At 32.9% G+C, this 20,107-nt stretch overlaps 2 protein-coding genes across 2 annotated transcripts; one reads left to right on the forward strand and one right to left on the reverse strand.

Annotated features, from left to right (window-relative positions):
* Nucleotides 1-647: 647 nt before the first annotated feature.
* Nucleotides 648-11,099, forward strand: LOC114299702 (putative bifunctional methylthioribulose-1-phosphate dehydratase/enolase-phosphatase E1 1). The gene is made up of 12 exons (XM_028244504.2): nucleotides 648-989; nucleotides 1,735-1,871; nucleotides 4,191-4,286; nucleotides 4,814-4,933; nucleotides 6,561-6,650; nucleotides 7,709-7,885; nucleotides 8,005-8,160; nucleotides 8,563-8,712; nucleotides 8,791-8,892; nucleotides 9,640-9,749; nucleotides 9,852-9,970; nucleotides 10,786-11,099. The coding sequence occupies exons 1-12, from the start codon at nucleotides 755-757 to the stop codon at nucleotides 10,875-10,877; spliced, it is 1,584 nt and encodes a 527-aa protein (XP_028100305.2). The 5' UTR covers nucleotides 648-754; the 3' UTR covers nucleotides 10,878-11,099.
* Nucleotides 11,100-15,007: 3,908 nt separating this feature from the next.
* On the reverse strand, nucleotides 15,008-16,034 carry LOC114299696 (VQ motif-containing protein 4). The gene has a single exon (XM_028244493.2). The coding sequence runs from the start codon at nucleotides 15,880-15,882 to the stop codon at nucleotides 15,190-15,192; it is 693 nt and encodes a 230-aa protein (XP_028100294.2). The 5' UTR covers nucleotides 15,883-16,034; the 3' UTR covers nucleotides 15,008-15,189.
* Between the last annotated feature and the right edge of the window lie 4,073 nt (nucleotides 16,035-20,107).

Here is a 20,107-nt window from a genome sequence, read left to right on the forward strand (position 1 = left end):
TGAATCGTTGAATGTGTAGAACTCGTCGAGTACTATATGCTTGTAAAAAATCACGTTAATAGGATATCGATAGCTATGTGAACAAAACAGTTTTTTATCAACCGTTAATTTTTTCACCGTCTATTCTTTTTATACAAAACTGATTTGATCATATAGCTATTGATATTTGATCAACGTGATTTTTTACAAGCATATAGTACTCGACGAGTTGTATACACTGAACGATTCATATTATCAAAACGGGTCCAAAAAATGGACCCCATAGGCCGGACTAGACGGGTCAGTCTTGATCTCAACTTTAGACAAGTTGGACCCTTATTTTAATTATAAAAAGATAAAATAAATTTTTTAATTTAATAAAATAAACAGTAGTATTATATGTATCAATTAGTATATTAATTAATATACTAATATTAAGTCACATTATTAATTGATATATTAGTTAGTATATCAATTGATATATATAATATTATTTTAAAATAAAATATTATATCTAATTTATAATTATCATATTTTTTCACACAAAAAATTAATTTTTTTTTTCTAAACGAAAATTTTTAACTCCAAATTACAATTATTATATTTTTTCGCACAAAAAATAAAAAAAATCTTTTTTAAACGATAATTTTTAACACCAAATTAAAATAGTATCGAAGTGAACCCTGTGCTCACTCTCCAAACGCAGCCCCCGTTTTCTCTGTCTCTGTCTCTGTCTCTGTCTCTCTCTCTCTCTCTCTCTCTCTCTCAACCAGAGATGGCAGCAGCTTCAGCAGCAGCATCGATGGCTGTGAACGGAGCAAAAATGGCGACAAGTTCGCAGGCGTATATAGAAAGCAATCCGGTGAGAGAAACAAAGGCCTTGATATCAGAGCTCTGTCGTCAATTCTACAATCTGGGTTGGGTCTCCGGGACTGGCGGTAGCATCACAATTAAGGTCCACGACGATTCCATCCCCAAACCCCACCAACTCATCGTCATGTCCCCTTCCGGTACACCCTCCTCTCTATCTTCACTTGTATATACTTTATATATATGTATATGCACATGTGGGTATCTCTATGTTGTGTTGTGTGTAAATCTGTTTAGATTTTTTGATTCAGGATCATATTCATGTTGTTTATTCTTTGAATTTATCTGGGTTGTTTGTTATTGTTGTAGTGGCTTCAGTTCTTATCTTCACTTGTGTACTTATATATTTGTATATGCACATGTGGGTATCTATGTGTTGTGTGTAAATCTGTTTTGATTTTTTGATTCACGATCATATTCATGTTATTTCTCATTTGATTTCATCTGGGTTTTGTTTGTTATTGTTGTAGAGGCCTCAGTTCTTATCTTCACTTCTATACTTATATATATGTATATGTACATGTGGGTATTTCTATGTTGTGTTGTGTGTAAATCTCGTTTGATTTTTGAGTCAGGATCATATTCATGGTATTTATTGTTTCATTTCATCTGGGCTTTGTTCGTTATTGTTGTAGTGGCTTCAATTGTTTTTGTTTGTGGACAGGCGTACAAAAGGAAAGAATACTTATACATATATATATGTATATGTATATGTATATGTATATGCACATGTAGGTATTTATGTGTTGTGTCTAAATCTGTTTTTATTTTTTATTCAGGATCATATTTTTATGTTATTTCTTGTTTGATTTCATTTGAGTTTTTTTTGCTTTTTATTTTTGTAGTGGCTTTAGTTGTATTTGTTTGTTTTGTGTGTGTGGATAGGTGTGCAAAAGGAAAGAATGGTTCCAGAGGACATGTACGTGCTATCTCCAAGTGGGTCTACACTGTCTTCGCCCTTGTCGAAGCCATACCCTTATAAGCCTCCTAAATGCTCTGATTGTGCTTCTCTCTTCTTGAAGGTATGCTCTTACTAATGCTATATGTTGCTAAAATCATTTACCCACAGATGGTTATGTATGTTTTATCTGTTTTTTGGGTTATCATTAGGTCTCTCTAATTTCATTTTTATATTTTTGTTGGTCTTGTTGAAGGGGATTTGTATTATTGCTGCGCACAATAATTTTATGATTTCAGTTATTCTCTATTATGGTATAAAATTTCATTGTGTTTTGAATAGTTAAACCAGTCTATAATTTTGGAGTTCTTCTAAAGGATAGGTTATTTTCAAATAGATTACTGGCTAAAATTTCCATTCAATGGTTGAACTTGTTTATTTTAGAATGAAAAGGGACTATTTTTGGGTAATTTGAGTAGTCTCTTGTGTCTAACATTGCATATATATATTTAGAATATTGTTAAATGTGGTGCTTTGCAAAATTTAGTATTATGGTGGTAAATCTACTTTAGAGTATAGGAGCAACAGGTCACTAATGACTGGTAGGTAATGGAGAAATCACTATTACAAGGAGTTAGATCACCCATATAATATTTGATTATGGTATAGTATAGCTGGAGGTTTTATTTTTGAATGCTTTTGTATTTCTTTCACTTATTGTCCAAACAAAACTACCAGAGTATAAGAATTCTGAATGTTAATGACTATTGGATTGCTATTAAAATATATTTTTAATGTAATTGGCTTGTAAAGGTAAATGGTTGAAAAGGAAAGGAAAGGAAAGAAATAAATCTGGAATGTGCCTATCCTTAAATGTTTCTTCCTTATGGATTTGTGAAAGAGAGGACCAATTAGAACCTAGCATTCTATGAAGTATTACAACCCATGCATGAAGGTATTTGTTGGGAACTATTTTACATGGACTCTTCAAAATAAATCATATACCCACCTCACACTTGGACAAAGGTGTGGGATATGTGTGTGGTATTTTCCATTGGACACTTTTTATATGTTTTGTATATAACACTATCATTATATGTGTATATTATTGTATAGTAACTATCAAATGAGTAAAATGTCTTTTTGACACCATATGTTACATATGACATCATATTATCTTACAAAATAGATTAAAAAAAATGACCATTTTTTACCGAGTTTGCATACTTTTGAATTTGAGGTTTGATAGGTCCAATCTCTACATACGTATCCACACCCAAAACTTGCAACCCAAGTCCATGGTGCTTTACATGACATAGGTTGGGAACTTGGGAGGTTGCCATAGTGATTTATTCCTTTTTAATTGTAATTTTTCTCTTTCCTTAGGCCTTGTTTGGGAAGTTGGCTATTTTAGTAGGCTATTTTAGTTTTAGGCTATTTTAGTAGGCTAATAATTTTGTGTTTGGGAAGATAGTTGGATTTTTTGTAGTTAAATGTGATGTTTGTGAGAGAAAAAGTGAAATAATTATGGGTTTGATATGATATTTTGTCTTATTGGCTATTTTAGCCTATTTTGTCTTTTTGTGGATTTTAATCTAAAAAGCCAATTAATAGCCTTTCCCAAACAAGGCCTTAATCTCGTATCTTTTTCATTGTATTGGAGACTGTCTCCTTTATCATTTGTGTCTATTTGAGGAAAATTCAGAACTAAGTTGGTGACAATAGTTAAAATTTGAAATTGAGTAATGCTTTATGACATGCTCTTTCTCAAAATTAAGTTTCATAATTTTCATTTTTTAAGCTTGAATTTTATAGCTTTTATATGACACAGGAAATCAGGTTGAGTTATTTCTTTTTTTTCCATGTTATTGCCAAATCACTTCACTATCAATATTAATAAATTTTAAAATTTGTAGTCTCATTGGTTTTGTTGTGCTTCCATGGAGGTGACCAGAGAGAGAGTTTCAACAGCTTAGAGGCTTAGAGCTGTATGTGCACTAGGGATTGAGAATGCATTGTCTAATTGTTAAGGAAACAGGGTCAATATTATCATGCATGCAGATTAAAGCAACATTTATTTTTACATTTTATATAATTAAAAAAATACCATTTGCTTGATCTCAAAAAGAATTAAGTGTATGTCTTCCATCTGTTGCTTTTTTTTTTTTTTTTGGTTTCTCAACTTCCTATATGTTATCATGTTTGAGCCATCTTAAATTATTTGAAATATTGCAATTGGTGCATGTGAATGTCCTCTGCATCATGATCCCTAGTATTACAACCTTAGCATTGCCAAGCCCTCAATGCCCAAGGTGTGGGAAACAGAGTTTTGATGTTTCAGGGGGTGTAGCCATTCAATAAATCTAGGTTCATTTAGGTTTTTTCTTTCATTTTTATGATTTTCTTTTGCCAAGTAAAATAACACCTTTGCTTTGTTTTGCAGGCATACGATATGCGTAATGCTGGTGCTGTTATTCACAGTCATGGAATGGAATCTTGTCTCGTGACAATGATAAATCCTTTAGCAAAGGAGTTTCGAGTAAATTTTTGAACTTTAGCTCTTGTACTTGAGTATAAACAATTAAAATAACTTTTCCACAATCTATTTTTTCATATGTAATCCCCAATCTAACTCGATTATTGCTCTTAATCAAGGAATCCAGGTTCTAGAGTAGAAATGTCAACCCCTGTAGGGGATTCCTGCACCTAAGATGGGATTTATGTGCCACTAAAAAAAGAAAAAAATTCAATTCGTACCACTCCTGGGAACATTTCTCCCCAAAAATTTAGAGCATCTACAAGAGTTTTATGGAAAATGGAAAAGAATTTTCTCCCTGTAATATATATTAATTTTTGGGTTTTAGAAATGGGCATCTTCTTTCATTGCAAGAGAGTTATTCTGATAACTGTGGTTGGGGAATTATCTCATTACCAAATAATAATCGAGGCTATTTTGACAACAGCCAGCGTTAACAGATGGTTCCATCAACGTGTTGAAAATTGACTTTTGTTTGGTCTTGATTGGGTCTTCCATCTCATTATTGTGCATTTTTTGTTTGATTACAGATTACTCATATGGAAATGATAAAAGGAATTCAAGGGCATGGCTATTATGATGAGCTTGTTGTCCCAATAATAGAAAACACCGCTCATGAGCGGGAGCTGACAGATTCTCTTGCTGAAGCTGTATGTTCTGTTTATTCATTTAACTTAGCAAATGCATTACTTTTTGAGTTGAAATGCGGATTTTGCATGATGTTGAGTAAAGAAAAAGAAAAGAAAAGAAAAAGATATCTGCATGGGTTTCAATTTGATTGATGGACTTAGATCTGAACAAGAATGACATGTGATTGCATGGGTTTGTAACTTTGTATCTCAGAATACTATCAGCTTCTTTAAAAAGCTCGCTTTGCTTACTTAGCTTTGCTGAATTTTTGATATCTGTGCAGACTAGAAACTATGAACAATTACAAACGATTGTGTAAATGTGTATGTATCTGACAATTATATCAGCTTCTTTTCAAGTGTTGGTTTGTTTACATAATTTTTAAGAATTTTATTGCTTTGGTAGTTTATTGCGAAATATTAAACAATTCTACATATTGAAAATTGAAGTGCAAACAATTGATAATAAGAATCATTTTTTAGAATTGTTTAACATAGGCGTTGGCCATATGCATATAAGCCTCTTGGGCACCCTCCCTTTGCAAGCCGATTTTCAAGGGTGAGTTCTACCCAAGGGGTACGCATCATTTGGTATCGGGGCCAGCCACCACGTCAAGTATGGGATCGGACGCACCTATGCCAGTGTGGGATCGAATGGGTGCGGCTTTCCGGTTCAAACCGTGGAGGGGGCGACCTATAGGCTGGATTAAGACACCTAAAAAGGTGTCGAATGCTGATAGTTGAGTGAAGCTACCAGAAGGGAAAAGGCTACCACCAGGTTAGTGTTGATAGAGTGGGCTGCCGTGGACGTTGACTGTGGAGTGTTGTGGTATGCTACGATCCCATATCGGCAAGGGCTGCAAAATGAGCCGAGCTGAGCCGAGCCGAGCTTTAGTATGTTTGGGTTTGTTTATTAAGATTTTAATGAGTTTGACCTTGAGCTTAATAAAAACTTAACGTACCGAGCTCAAGCCGAGTTGGCTTAGGCTTGACTCGAGCTCGAGCCTGTTCACGAGCCTTAACGAGCCAAAAAAATTTATAAATTCATACTTGCGTATGAGATTAAAGTTACAATTAAAACTTTGATTATACAATTATATATACAATATATATAAATATACTAAAAAAGTCAATATTTTACCAAAATAATAATATATACTGCCACTATTATATAAATGTACTATTTATAATTAACTATTATTTACATTTATATTTTTTCAAGGGTGAGTTCTACCCAAGGGGTTTGTATCAAACTATTGCTTCTATGATCCCTTTATGTTATGCTTTTAATGCATGTTGCCAATTCTTGTTGTTTCCTTCTTACCAAAACTGTTCTGTTGCGGTGAAGAAACTTCAAAATGTCATGATTGCTCTTTCCTGTGTTCATTTGCTAGTGTCCAGAAAACATTGTATGTTTTATGCGGTGAGATCTTTTGGTTGTTTTCTAGTTGTATATGTATGCGAGTATTCGCTAGACTTCCTTTTTAATTTTGAAGCACAGAATTGTACTCAAAACTAAGAGGTGAAAAAATGACGCCAAACATGAACCTCTGGACCATTAAAATGATGTAGAGAATTTCTGATTCTATGTTGTTGTTCTGAGTGAATATTGCTTCAGACTGATTGAGCTTTTCCCATTGTGGTATAGATTGAAGCTTATCCAAAAACAACAGCTGTGCTGGTTCGGAACCATGGCATATATATATGGGGGGATTCTTGGATCAGTGCTAAAACCCAGGTTTGTTTTATCTAGGGGAAGATATGAACAATATTGATCAGTTGCAAAGAACTTCATTTCAGTTCCTATATTTTCTTGAATATCATTTAAATACTGGCTTTTAATCACATTTTTTATACTGATCAAATGATTTAGTGTTCTTAAAATATTTCTCTTCTTGTAAGCTTAAAAAATATAATATGGTCTCAAACAACAACACCGCCTTCTTTCTATGTTTCCCCCCCTTCTTTACATCCCTTTTTCCTGCCATGGATTGAAAAGTGTTAGCAGGCAGAAAATTAGGTCCCCATAATATTATCATTATATTTATAGGCTGATTTACTGTGGGTTTAATTTGGTATTGATGACTTTTGCATTTGCAAGTTCTGATGAAGTTAACTCGCATTCCATTCTGAAATCACAACATGTATACAACTTGTAGATGCAAGAATTAGGAAAAGAATGCAGATAGGAGCATTCATTTGAATGGGATGTTCCCAAATTTTGAAAAATTAATTGTATATGTATAAGAAAATATTGTATTGCAAAAATGAAAAAACCCCAAAAGGGGCACACCCTTTGTACAAAAACTAACAGGGATTAAAAAAAAAATAAATGACACAAAAATTGAGCTCAACTAAAAATACTATGGGAAGAAAAGAGAACTCACAAAAAATAATTATGCAGAAGACTCATCTCAAGTTTTTGTATCTGTAACTCAGATTCTTCATAAGTGTGTCTATTTTTTCCCTCCACAATATAACACAAAATGGAGCAACCACGAAGGCTTTCTTCTTTCTCTTCCATTGAAAACTGTTTCCCCAACACTCCAACAAATCCCACACTGAACTCAAAATTTATTGGGACTGTATTTGTATAATTTAGATAACATGGAACTGATGTGTGCATACTTGTACAATTTTTTCCCCTTACATTATATTTTAAAACCAAATCTCCATGAATTGACTTGTTTGTCCTTCTATAAGGAATGCTCTTCTGTCATGAAGATGAAGGCACTTGTCATGGCTTTAAAGTTTATTTGATATGCTTTATCTCCAATTGACAACTTAGTCTTCCAGGCTGAATGTTACCACTATCTCTTTGATGCTGCTATTAAACTTCATCAATTGGGCCTGGACTGGTCTACCCCTAATCATGGTCCCATTTCCAGAGGAGTTTTAGGTGGTCACCAGAATGTAGCCATGTCTGTGAAGGCAGGGTCTCTTGTATCAAATAATGGCATTGAGCCATCACGAGTAAGTTGTTGATGATTGTCAATATTCTCCCTTTCGCTAGAAAGGTCATGACTGATGACATTCTTCAATTCTGGTTCAAATTCTAACTTGTATTGTTTATTTACTAAATTTTACTGCAGCGTTGCATTGTTCTGGACATTGAAGGGACCACTACTCCCATATCATTTGTTACTGATGTTCTCTTTCCATATGCCTGTGACAATGTGGGGAGGCATTTAGATGCAACATATGACACTGCAGAGACCAAAGATGACATTAACTTGTTACGATCTCAAGTGAGGCCTTTTCCTTTCCTTTTTCTTTCGAGGGAGGTTGGGGTGTCGAGGATGCTCCAAATAAAAAGAGTTAACTTTCATTTATCTTCAAAATGTGCAAAAGAATATTCTGAGAAATTTTTCACGCAACCTTTTGGTGAATTGTTGTTTTTCTTCATTATTTTACTGTAAATGATAATTGGACATTTAGAATTCAGACATGAAAGTCGGGTATTTAGTAGTATATTCACCAACATGCACATATCTTTGTTCCTGTGGATTTTGGGAAGCTATCATGAGCATTATTTTATTTTATTTTATTGGGTTGGAGTCTGAAAGTCATCTCTCATACATTTCACTGGAGTCCAAATTTACTTATTCAAACAAAGATAATGAAGTGTATGAAATTCTATGTTCTTGCAGGTACAGGATGACTTAGAACGAGGAATTGCTGGTGCTGTGCCCATCCCCTCTGATGATGCAGGGAAAGAGAAGGTCATTACAGCTTTGATTGCCAACGTGGAAGCAATGATAAAAGCTGACAGGAAGATTACTTCCTTAAAACAATTGCAGGTAAGCAAAATGGAAATTACAGCAAAAATACTCTCTGGGAATTATTTCCACAATCTGGCTAACATTTGAAGGATTCAGGGTCATATGTGGAAGACTGGATTCCAGAATAATGATCTAGAGGGTATAGTTTTTGATGATGTGCCTGAAGCTCTTGAGAAGTGGCATGCTTGTGGCATCAAGGTCATTTTTATGTTCTTCTTTTCCTTTCCTTTTGTTACTGGTTTTCCCCTTGGATATACCTCGAACCTGTTTTATTTTATCCAGCATTGTTTTCTCGTGTGGTTCTGTGCACATGGAAAATCTGGTACGGTTTTGCAATTATTAATTTCCAAAGATAAAAGAATACTACTTGAAATGCTTTTGTTTTCTGTAATATTTGGAATTGGTGATGCTATGATAGGAATGAAGCCTTCACTGATATAGTTTGTAATTATTTGTCAAAACTTGACACTAGGTGCTATTTGGTGCAGTTTATTGCGCTACTTATAGTTTTTTATTTTTAATTTGAGCGTGTGTGACAGCTTGTTTGCTTATGAAGCAAAAATAGCTTAAATTTGAAAATAAAGCTGATAATCTGGAAGCTGGGGAAGGAGTGCTTTTAGTTTTTGCTTTCTAATTATCAACTTTCAGCTTGAGAAAAGCTGCCCCCAAACAGGCCCTTAGAAGGCATCTGTTACTGCCATATGGAACTGTGGAAATCTTTAGATTTGCTGATTGATACTATGAAAAGGAGATGGTTTGATGATCAACATACTTATTATTATCTCCTCCTACGCTCCCTCTTGATTCTATTATTGAAGGACTCTCCAATACAGATCCCCTTTCCATTAATTTTGTGGGATAATTAGCTGGGAGCGGCATATAATCTTGTCATGTGAAGGTTCTTAAATGATCTTGTCTGATTCTCAACTTCTTCCCTTTCCTCAGGTGTACATATATTCCAGTGGTAGCAGATTGGCACAGAGGCTCTTATTTGGCTACTCAAATTATGGGGACTTAAGAAAATACTTGTGTGGATTTTTTGATACCACAGTGGGGTATGTTATACAATCTTTAAATGCAATTCTCTGCTTTAAAATGATTTTTTCTACTACCATTTGATTCTAAATAAACCGTCATTTAACTTCTATTACTTGCAGGAACAAGAAAGAAACAAGAAGTTACATTGAAATCTCAGAATCAGTGGGCGTAGATAAGCCATCACAGATCTTATTTGTGACCGATGTCTATCAAGAAGCTGTAGCTGCCAAGGCAGCAGGTAATGTGCATGTGATTTCCATTTTAAACCTTGAATTCTTTTGATTTTTTTTGGCAAAGGGAAGAACATCATTTCATCCATTAGATAAAAATGTACAGTAGATAGTTCAAAGAAGAGAGGCATAAGAAAATACATACCTGAGCACCAGACCAACCTAAGAACTAGCAAAACCTAAACCTTAGTAGCCGGGCCTTGCCCCATAATCCCAGACTTCACTCCCACCTTCAGCGCCCGCTTCTGCTCCCATCCTTAAACTCTTCTATTGGGCCCTTGCTCCCCCATCCATGTCCCCACTCCTGTTTTGTGCATCTATGACCTAATCCAAATCACACAAAAACAAGTATTGAAACAAAGGTGTTCATTTTTTCAAAACTGTTTTATTATTGGGTCTTTAGTTAACTTTTTTCATACACCTAATCTAGATGTATCTAAAAGTAAAAAAATAAAAAATAAAAAATTGAACAAAATATGAAAAAACTTCACCATAAACAATAGAAAACCAAAAGTAAAAATAAGAAAAGCCAGCACATTTCTGTGTTTTTTTTGTTTTTTTTTTTTTGTCTTTTCTGAATTTTTTTCCAGATTTCTTCACATATACTTCACTTGTTAGGTGTATCAATTTTTTTTTTAAAAATAACAAAAAGAGACTAAAATATGGAGAAAAAAATTCACCAAATACAAAAAAATGCGATTAAAAAGAAGTGAGGAGAACATAGTTTTTGAAAACCAAACAGTGACTAGGCTGAATAATTGAAATCTGAACATGGAGAGCTCAGTTTTGAAATTTGATATTTGAATTGGGATAAATGTTTCAGGTTTGGAGGTGATAATTTCTGTGCGGCTGGGAAATGGACCTCTACCAGAGAATCATGGGTTCAAGACAATCAATTCTTTCTCAGAAATCTAACGCTGGATGTGTTGTTCCTCTGTAATCTTGCAGAACATGACATAAATTCATGAAGATAAATAAAATCTCTTCCTAATGGAACTTGACAGTGAATTCATGTTTTGTTGCAGTCTGTCTCTCTTGGTTTCCTTTGCAGTTAATGACTTGTCTGAAAGTGTTTATCCTTGATATTGCTCGCATGAGCTTGTTTACCCGATTGAATGCATGTTCTGTTTACTGGCACTGATGTGAGTAAACATGTCAGGTACAAATTAACAAAGTAACAAATTACTGAAGTGTTCTTATTATTAGGGTAACCTTGGCTTTTGCAGGGGTAAATTATGGTGAATGGGCAAAAATGGCTTGCTGAGAGAAGTTATTTGGTCGTATTGGAGCATTACTTCACACCACATATGTTAGGACAACTGTTCTCTTATCTCCTAAAAAATGACAAAACAAAAAAGTGGTCTGGTTCATTGTTTTAGACAATAAAATTCAAATTGGGATGCCAATTGAATTTATCCCATCACCAAACCATAATTTTGTCATGTTGAGATACTCTGAGGAATTGTGAAATTGGAACCTTTTGTCTTGTCTTGTCTACCACACCACCAAAAAAAAAGCAAAAAAAAAAAAAGAAGAAAGGGCCATACAGGAGCTTTGGGTGATTTTAATAGAAAAATGCTTGGGAGTACTAATTAGTGCTCCCACTAATTAGGTGGCAGTGGGTCCCGCCATTAATGATGTGATGTTTTGGTCTTGGAGTTATATTTTTTTTTTTTTTTTTAACTTTTTTAATGCATTAGTGCTATTAGTGGTGATGTTTTTAGTGGGATGAATCATTATTAATTTTAATAATCTTTTTACACTCACCATAATGCTGAGTATGCCCCCATCTGGATGTCCATCACTTTTCAAGCCATAACTCTATCCCACCCCCAACCACCACCTTTGGTTGCCACTGTTACTATCGCCACCATCTCCACTTTTGACTGCCAACCCCTAGCCATTTTCCATTGTGACCCTCTCCCTAGCCCACCCGACCCGCTACAACCCTACTCCCTAGCCCCTCCAATAAAATCCCCCTCTCTATGCTCTACACTGGTGCGACAGCCGGTTTAGTCTGTATTTTTTTTTCCTTTCATTTTTTTCTCAATTTATTAAAAAGAAAAAAGAAGTTATGTTTAATTTTGTAATCAAATTATGTGCACAGGAAAAAATTGATATATGCACTGTGACAAGATTACATTTTCATATAAAAAAAAAAGAAAAAAGAAAAAGAAAAGGTGTCCCCATTTCTCTTTAGGCTAAATTTGATCATACTCTCTTTTACTTCTTTTTCAATCACCATCATAATAAGTCCCACTTTCTTTTTCTCTCTTTTTCTCTCTCCTGGATACCCTCTCAAGTCAGAAAGACACTTCATTACAACTTAAAAGCTCTAATATAGAAAAATATCTTGAATGAATTTATTTTATTTCACAATTAAATTTAAGAAAATAATCAATTATTGGAAAAATGATATGTATATTAATTAGTCATAACTGCTCTTACAACCGTTGATGGTCAAAGAATTGAAACTCTATTTTTTATGGTTTTGTTGGGTTATTAATGTCTTTCACGCATGGTTCAATAACTACCTCATTAGAGCATCCAGCTGTTACTTTGAAATTTTATTTTTATTTTATTTTTGGATTTAGAATCTAAAAAAATATTTGGTGATTTCTAATTAGTTATTTTTTGTTACTGAAAATGTGATTTTTTAAAAGTTTTTTTAGTTATTTTTTCAGCTTAAGACAAATAAATTTTTGATTTTTGACCTATTATTTAAAAATAATAATTTTTTTAACCCTTGCCAAATGGCGCCTCGAATAAGGCCAAGTTTGACAAGTTAAAAATAAGTAAAAAAAATCAAAAAATTATTCAAAAAGTTAAAAAGTTATCACTATTTACCAAAAGTCAAAAATTACGGCTGCACAACTTCCAATCCTAATTTTTCCCTACACACTAATTTATACAATTTTTTAATACACATTTTTCCATAAAAAGTCAAAAAGTTAATCCAAACATTCATATTTTTTTCTCAATTTTTTAGTCTAAAAAGATAAAAAGTGTTCTTATTTAGGACACCCTAAACAACCCCTAAATCTTGTTTGCACATTTTATTTTTTTTAATCATTTTTTTTTAATTATTGTTTTTCCTCCATAACATTGTTGTTGTGAGAGGACTTGAATCCTCCACCATTCCTTTTTTGCAATGATGTAAACTTGAAATATTATCTTTTTATTTTAAATTACATGCTCAAAATGATGTCATTTTACTTTAAATTTAAGTTTGAGCTATTCGATTACCATAATAAGATCATCATGGTTGTGGGTTTAAATGAACCCACTGAAATTTTATAGATAAGTGGGGTTTATTTAATACTTTAACTAATACTTTGTAATATCATGAAATAAATTTAAAAAATCACTTGATATTTTGGAATTTCATCAAAATGACCCCCACTAAATTATATATTATTGAAGAGGATGCCAAGTTTTAACATGAAAAAGTTCCTTAAAATGTTATTATTACTGGAAATTTAATTCAAAATAAAAATGAAATAGCATGTTTTTAGCTTTTTTGTATTTTTAAATATATATATATTTAAAAATAAGTTGATTCTTATATAATGTATTGATTGCTAATTGAACCCATTGTTAATAAATTCTGGCTCTGCCACTAAAAATCATTACAAAAAAAAATAAAAATAGAGGATTCTGATTAGTGTTATGAGAAACAACACTGACTTTGTTACATCCGCCTATTAAATTATTAATTTTTTTACCAACTACACAACACATGTAATTAGTAGAAAATTGGTAATTTACAACTAGTTTGGCTTTGGCTAAATAAATTATTTTTGGGTAAAATTTTGGCTTTACTAAAAAAGGTAACATTTTTACAAGGAAAAAAATAACTTTTTTAACAATTATTAAACACATCAAATTTAAAAATAAAAATAAAAAGCAACTAGAAAGAAATTGGCAAACCTATATCTTTTTCCCATACACAAACTTCCTTTGCTAGTTGTGTGTAATATACTAATATGTGGTGTGAATATGAATTGGATACCCTACCCATTAACATTTTCATGTTTATCAATTGTGTATGTGAATATATGCAAAGCATATGAATTTAATAATTCCACCCATTAGGTAACCAATGGCAATGATACTTTAATGACCTTTTTTCTTGGTTGTTGAAAACACAACAAACAAAGCAATGCAACATAAAGGCAAAAACATTTCTCCTAAAGTCCATGTTCCACAAAATTTCATTCATATGCTATTGTTGCCAAGAGAAGAGAAGAGAAGAGAGAAACACAAAAAATCAGGTGATGTTAAAAGAAGAAAAAGAAAAGACAATTCATTACACGAAATTTCCACAAAGGTCAGATTGAGTAAGGCAAAATGTACATGATGTTATCCCTATTTATGCTGTGTTTAGTTGGGGGATTTGGAGAGGGATTTGGAAAGAGAAATGGAAAAGGTAGGTGAAATGTGAATAAATCATGCCTATATTTCACAGTTTCACACACCTTTTCCCTTTCCCTTCTCCTTTCCAAATCCCTCTCCAAATCCCTCAACCAAACACACCATTAAGAAAATGCCATTTTCATGACTTCAACTTATCGATCAGAGTTGTTAATAAGAAATCGAGCAACACTGGCTCAACAAAAAACTTACACACCACTCATGCTAAACAGATATAGAGAGAACAAAATGTAGGAAGTCTTACTTGTATTTAGAGAGACTATTTTTGTGGCCACCAAGATGCCCAAAATGCCTTTTTGAATCCAAGCCACTTATGATAAACCCTAATGACAAGTAAGGCCAAATACACAAAAAAGAGAACTTACACGTGACTCTTACTTAAAACAGGTATAGAAAAAAATACAATGTATATTCTTTTTTACCCGTTAGAGAGATTGTTTTCATAACTTTAACCCATCCACCAAGATCACTAACACAAGTCAGACCAAACCAACATCTTTCCATTTTTTTTTTTTTTTGGAACAATGGAAGAAGAAAGATCAAATTGTACCATTGAACCAAATATGGGGAATACGTAAGTGAGAGTTGAGGAAAAAAATTACAAATACATGGAATGGAAGGGGTGCAAGAGACACTTACACCCTACCGTCTTTCATTTGCATCTCATCACAGATACATTTACATCCTCATATATTTGTAAATTTTTTTCCTAATTCCCACCTCCCAACCAAATATCTACCCCTCTCCCCAAACTATCCAACATAAAATTACACGCAAATTAACAATTTTCTCATCAAGTAGTAGTGTCTGAGACTCTTGGAGATGTCAATGGAAACAGTGGCAAGAGCTGCGGCTCCGACCCTCTCGGAGTCGCAGTTCTCGGCGATGGATGCAAATAAAACCCTTTCTCCGCAATCGCTTTCTCTTCCTCCGCCAACGACGAAGAAGAACTCCCCATCGACCTGTCAAACGGGTCTTCGATCAATGGCGTCACCGGACTCAGAACCAGCGCCGGAAAATTGAGTATACTCGGTGACAAGCTCTCCATCGCCGTCGTCTTCATCGGCGAAAACCCAGAATTCTGACCCAAATTAGGGATCAGAGGGCTGATCATGAGGCCATTTTTGAGGCTGTTCCTTCTCTCATAAAGCTTGAATCCCTGTTTTTTTTGACCTGTGCTTTTGATTGGTGGGATGTAGGATTTGGAGGGCGGCGGATCTGCGGCGGAGGACGGTGGTTTGGAGGCTTGCTTGGCAGTTTCCGACGACCCGGTGAGCATTTGGACGACTTGTTTGAATGTGGTGGTGTCGGCTTGGACGAAGGTTGTTGGGTAGGGGTTGGATTCAGATCTGGAGAGAGGGGGTTTTGGGGTGAGAGGAGGGGTTTGAGAGTGGAGGACTCCATTGCTGTTGGTGCTGCTGGTATTGGGGGAGTTTGTGGGAGATGGGTTTTCTCTCTCTTGAGGTCTAGAGGTGATGATCTCCATTGATAGGCTTGTGACTCTCCACCAATGGAGAGAGAGAGAGAGAGAGAGAGAGGGTTGGGTTAGTTTTTTGGGTGGAGAAGAAGAGATGGATGAGTGAAAAACAAGGCTTTGATGATGAGAAGGGGATTGCTTATTTGCTTTTGTTTTGTTGTTACACTTGTGTTTTGCCACTCCCTCCCTCTCTAGACTTTAGTTTTCTCTCTCCTCTTTTTTTTTTTTGTACAAATACATTAGTTGAGGTGGAGTTTTTTTTTGTCAAAAAAATATGAATTGTTTTATATAGTTTACAAAATTAAAAATACTTTCTTGTTAATATTTTTTTAATAAAAATAATTAAAAAAATAAATTTTTTAGCTATTTTCCTATATAATGATAAAATCACTTGAATTATTAACTGAAATAAAATTTTAATATCATCAAAAACTATTAATTAACTGATGATTTATTAATAAAATGAGTCATTTGTTATAAAATTAGAAACTTCAAAGGGCGAAATGTAATTTTTAAAATCACATGAAATAAATCGTATTTTAAACAAATCTAATGAGGGTGTTATTATAATTTATCTTTTTTTTTTTTTAAGAGTCAAGTAATTTAATTAGAGAGTTATTGTTTAGAAAAAATGATATATTGAATAGAATTTTATACATAATTTAAAATAATATGGTAATGACAACTTATAGTTATATTCATAATGATGAATCTTGTGTTTTTAAATGAAACAATCACAAGAAAAGGCACATCATTATGTATAATTTTTATGTTTGTAAACATTATTCTATTATTTTTGTATATTGACTCCACTTTAATGATTTTAACCATTTATTTCAAATTCATCCAATATTGATATAATCAAATCACATTTATTTACAAAAAAAAATAGTGATTATATTTTTAAAATTTTACTGGTCAACTTTTAAAAATAAATTATTCAAGTGGGTCTAAGATGGGCTCATCCAACCCTAACAAAATACTTCTCCAGTTTGATTGCCAACTAAAAAGAAACTCCTCTTTTTAAAAGACAACTTAAACACAATGACAAGATTTAATGAAAACAAACTCAATGAAAATAAAAAATAAAATTGCTAAGAATTTCAAATAAATTATTAAATTTTTTATTAAACCTTTTATATAGGTGTTGACTCACACAAATCACACGTGTGTGGATTCCACACCCATATGAGAGATTTGATAAAAAAATTGATAATTTATTTAGGATCCATAATATTTTCCTTTTCCAATTGCATATATCTTACTCTTTCAGCCTAATTAATTGCTTTTATTTTGTATTAATTGCATTTATTTTGTGAATATTGTTAATAAATATCTTAAAATATTAATTAATAAAGTTTAAAATTAATATAGACATATATATGTGTATTATTTTTTTTTGACAAAATATAAGAAATTCATATATAAAGGAGGAAAAACATAACGAGAAATATTGAAAGTTTTTTTATTTTTTTATTTTGAACGGAATATTGAAAGATTAACATAGGTTAAAAACCTAAAGATGGAACATTAAGCACCACCACCAATCACCAATCACTTTTTCAATTATTTTCAACAAGTACAATTACAACACTTATTAATTAATAAAAAATCCTTTTTCTCATCTTTTTGGTGGGGTTGGGGGGTTGATTGGTTGATGAGAAAATACACCCCAACGGTCCATCAGACAATAGAAAAAAAAGATGAGAAATGGGGAATTTGGGGCATCATTATCGAAGTGGGAATTAGAAAGAATTTTCCAATTTCTATACATTTAAGCATTGACTTCAGAGCCATGACTGACTCTAGAGGGAGCCCTCTGGTGGTGTGATTGTGATTGGGATTGGGAGAGAGATTGTCCACATCTTGATGACTAGTACGGAATCACTTTTCCATTTGGGGAAAATTGCATTGAGAACATCTTCTCTGGTTAAGAATGGGATTAGACAGTATTGTTGAGTTTGAAGGGTTTAATTTTAGATTTATTTTGATAATTTAAATTATTTAATGTGTATAATTTGTTAAGTATATAATTCTTACAAAAATTGTAAAAAAATTACATTGATCAGATCGTATTTTTGTTTGCGATCTATTTTTAAAATTATAATTGTCTAAAACACATATAATATGATCAAGTAAACTATCAATATTTAATTAACATAATTTTTTACAAAAATGATGTACTCGACGAGCTCTATATGAAATGGTTTCGATCAATAGCATTGTTCAATCTAATTTTGGACTAGATAGAAGGTGCTTTCAATTACATTTTAGTGAAATAGTGAAAAAGTAATTTCATTTTTATGGGGACACAAGATTTTATAATGCAAATCTATTCATGTGTTTAACGCAAATTTTTTCTACGACACATTTACACACAAAAGAATTTATTCATGATGCAATTATTTGATGACTGTTTAATTGATTTTCAATTTCCTTTTCCATTTGTGGGTGGGTCTGCTACCAACCTTTCAATGGTAATTTTCCTAAAGTGAGAATCCTTTCCTACATTTTTTCTTTCTTAGAGTGTGAATTTTCCTACATTTTCTCATTGTTGTCAACTTCCTCCTCATCCTGTCCTTTGAATTTTGTAAAAGAAGAGAAATGTGGTTTGGGTATGATTTATTTTTTTGACTTTTTTATTTATTATGAAAATATATGTAAAAAGTTAAAGAAGTAATGTGATAGAAATACGTTAATAAATCAATAAACAACTTATTTGGTATATTGCCAAACTCAATTTCTAACTTATATTTCAAGGGTTATTTTTGGTGCAAATAAAATAAGACAAATATATAACTTAGATTATCTCAAGGTAAGAATAATACACTTTATGATGAAAGTCTTATTCAGTAATAAATCATTTAAAGTCACATTATGAGCGGAATATAAGAATCATTTTAGCTATAAATAAAATACTTAGATCTCCTAATGTATGTAAAATAATTATGTAAATTTTATAATACTTATAGATTATCTCTTATTAACTGACCAAAAAAAAGGAGCAAATTTCATGATATTTAATACTTATAGATAATCTTATAACAAGAAAAACTTATCTAGAATTGCAATTCAGTCATTGTTTTCAAGGTTCATTTAGCAAATGTAGTATAATGATGGAAAAGGCAGCATAATGGTCCAAATCCACTAATTTTCAGAGGATTCTTTGTTGCATTAAATTGGGAGAGCATAAAGTTGGAAAAAGAATCAAATTCTCATTTATGTTGGAAATGAAAATCATATGGAGAAAAAAAGTAGGGGGACCAAATGTCCTCAAAGCACTAATACCATACACCATCTTTTCAATCTCAAAATTCTGCTACCAACACCTAATAAAACACAGAATATACATAATTAAATAAAAATTTTCAATGGAACTCATTTTTTAAAAATCTTATCCATCCCCATTTTATAATTATTTTTTGTATTCCTAAACTTTCTTTCTTTCTTTTTGTTTTGTTTTGTTTTGGATCTCTCTCATTAGTCAATATCATTGTTGAATTTTTCAAAGAATATAAAAAATTTCACAAAATAGACTATATTGGATAAATTACACCATTAGTCTCTGTAATTTAAGCGAAGTGTTGCTTTAATCGATATAGTTTCAATTCTAATAATTTAAATCTCATACTTACAATTTTATTTCAATATTGTGGGGACATATTTCTTGAATGACAGCACGTAATCAATGTGGCACCGAAGTGCCAGCCGAGGTGCCACGTGTCTTGGTGATGGTGCTGAGGTGATCTCAGCTAGGCCGAGGTTATCTGCGGAGATACGGGAATCTGAGATGAACGGATAAGGGACAGGAGTCCGAGGATGGGGGAGGACCTTGGCTTGGATAAGGATAAAGCTTTTAAGAAGTTTATCTTTATCTAGTGGAGAGTCCAGGATAAGCATTGAGCCAGAATCCAAGAGGAGCTAGGCTTCTACAAGGATCAGGTTAGTGCTGGTTATAAGGGAGGGCACCATTGTGGGTCTAAGGTACGCTTTTATATTTTGGCATTGTGAGTTAAGCACAATTGGTTATCTTTGAGAGATATTGATTACTGACTTAATTGTCGGAGTGTCCCGGGGTGGAAGAACCACCGCCGGAGTCTTTTCTTTCTATGACAAGTCGTTCGGGCGCAATCTATTCTGCCAGTGTTCTCCAGCTGAGTACCTGTTTGGCAGTGTGGTCAGAAAATAGCACACACAATTTGGTACCATCTGTGGGAAAGAAAGGAGAATAGAT

Source organism: Camellia sinensis, chromosome 7 (assembly GCF_055761805.1).
Source record: "Camellia sinensis isolate YWXY chromosome 7, ASM5576180v1, whole genome shotgun sequence".
Taxonomy (NCBI): Eukaryota; Viridiplantae; Streptophyta; class Magnoliopsida; order Ericales; family Theaceae; genus Camellia; species Camellia sinensis.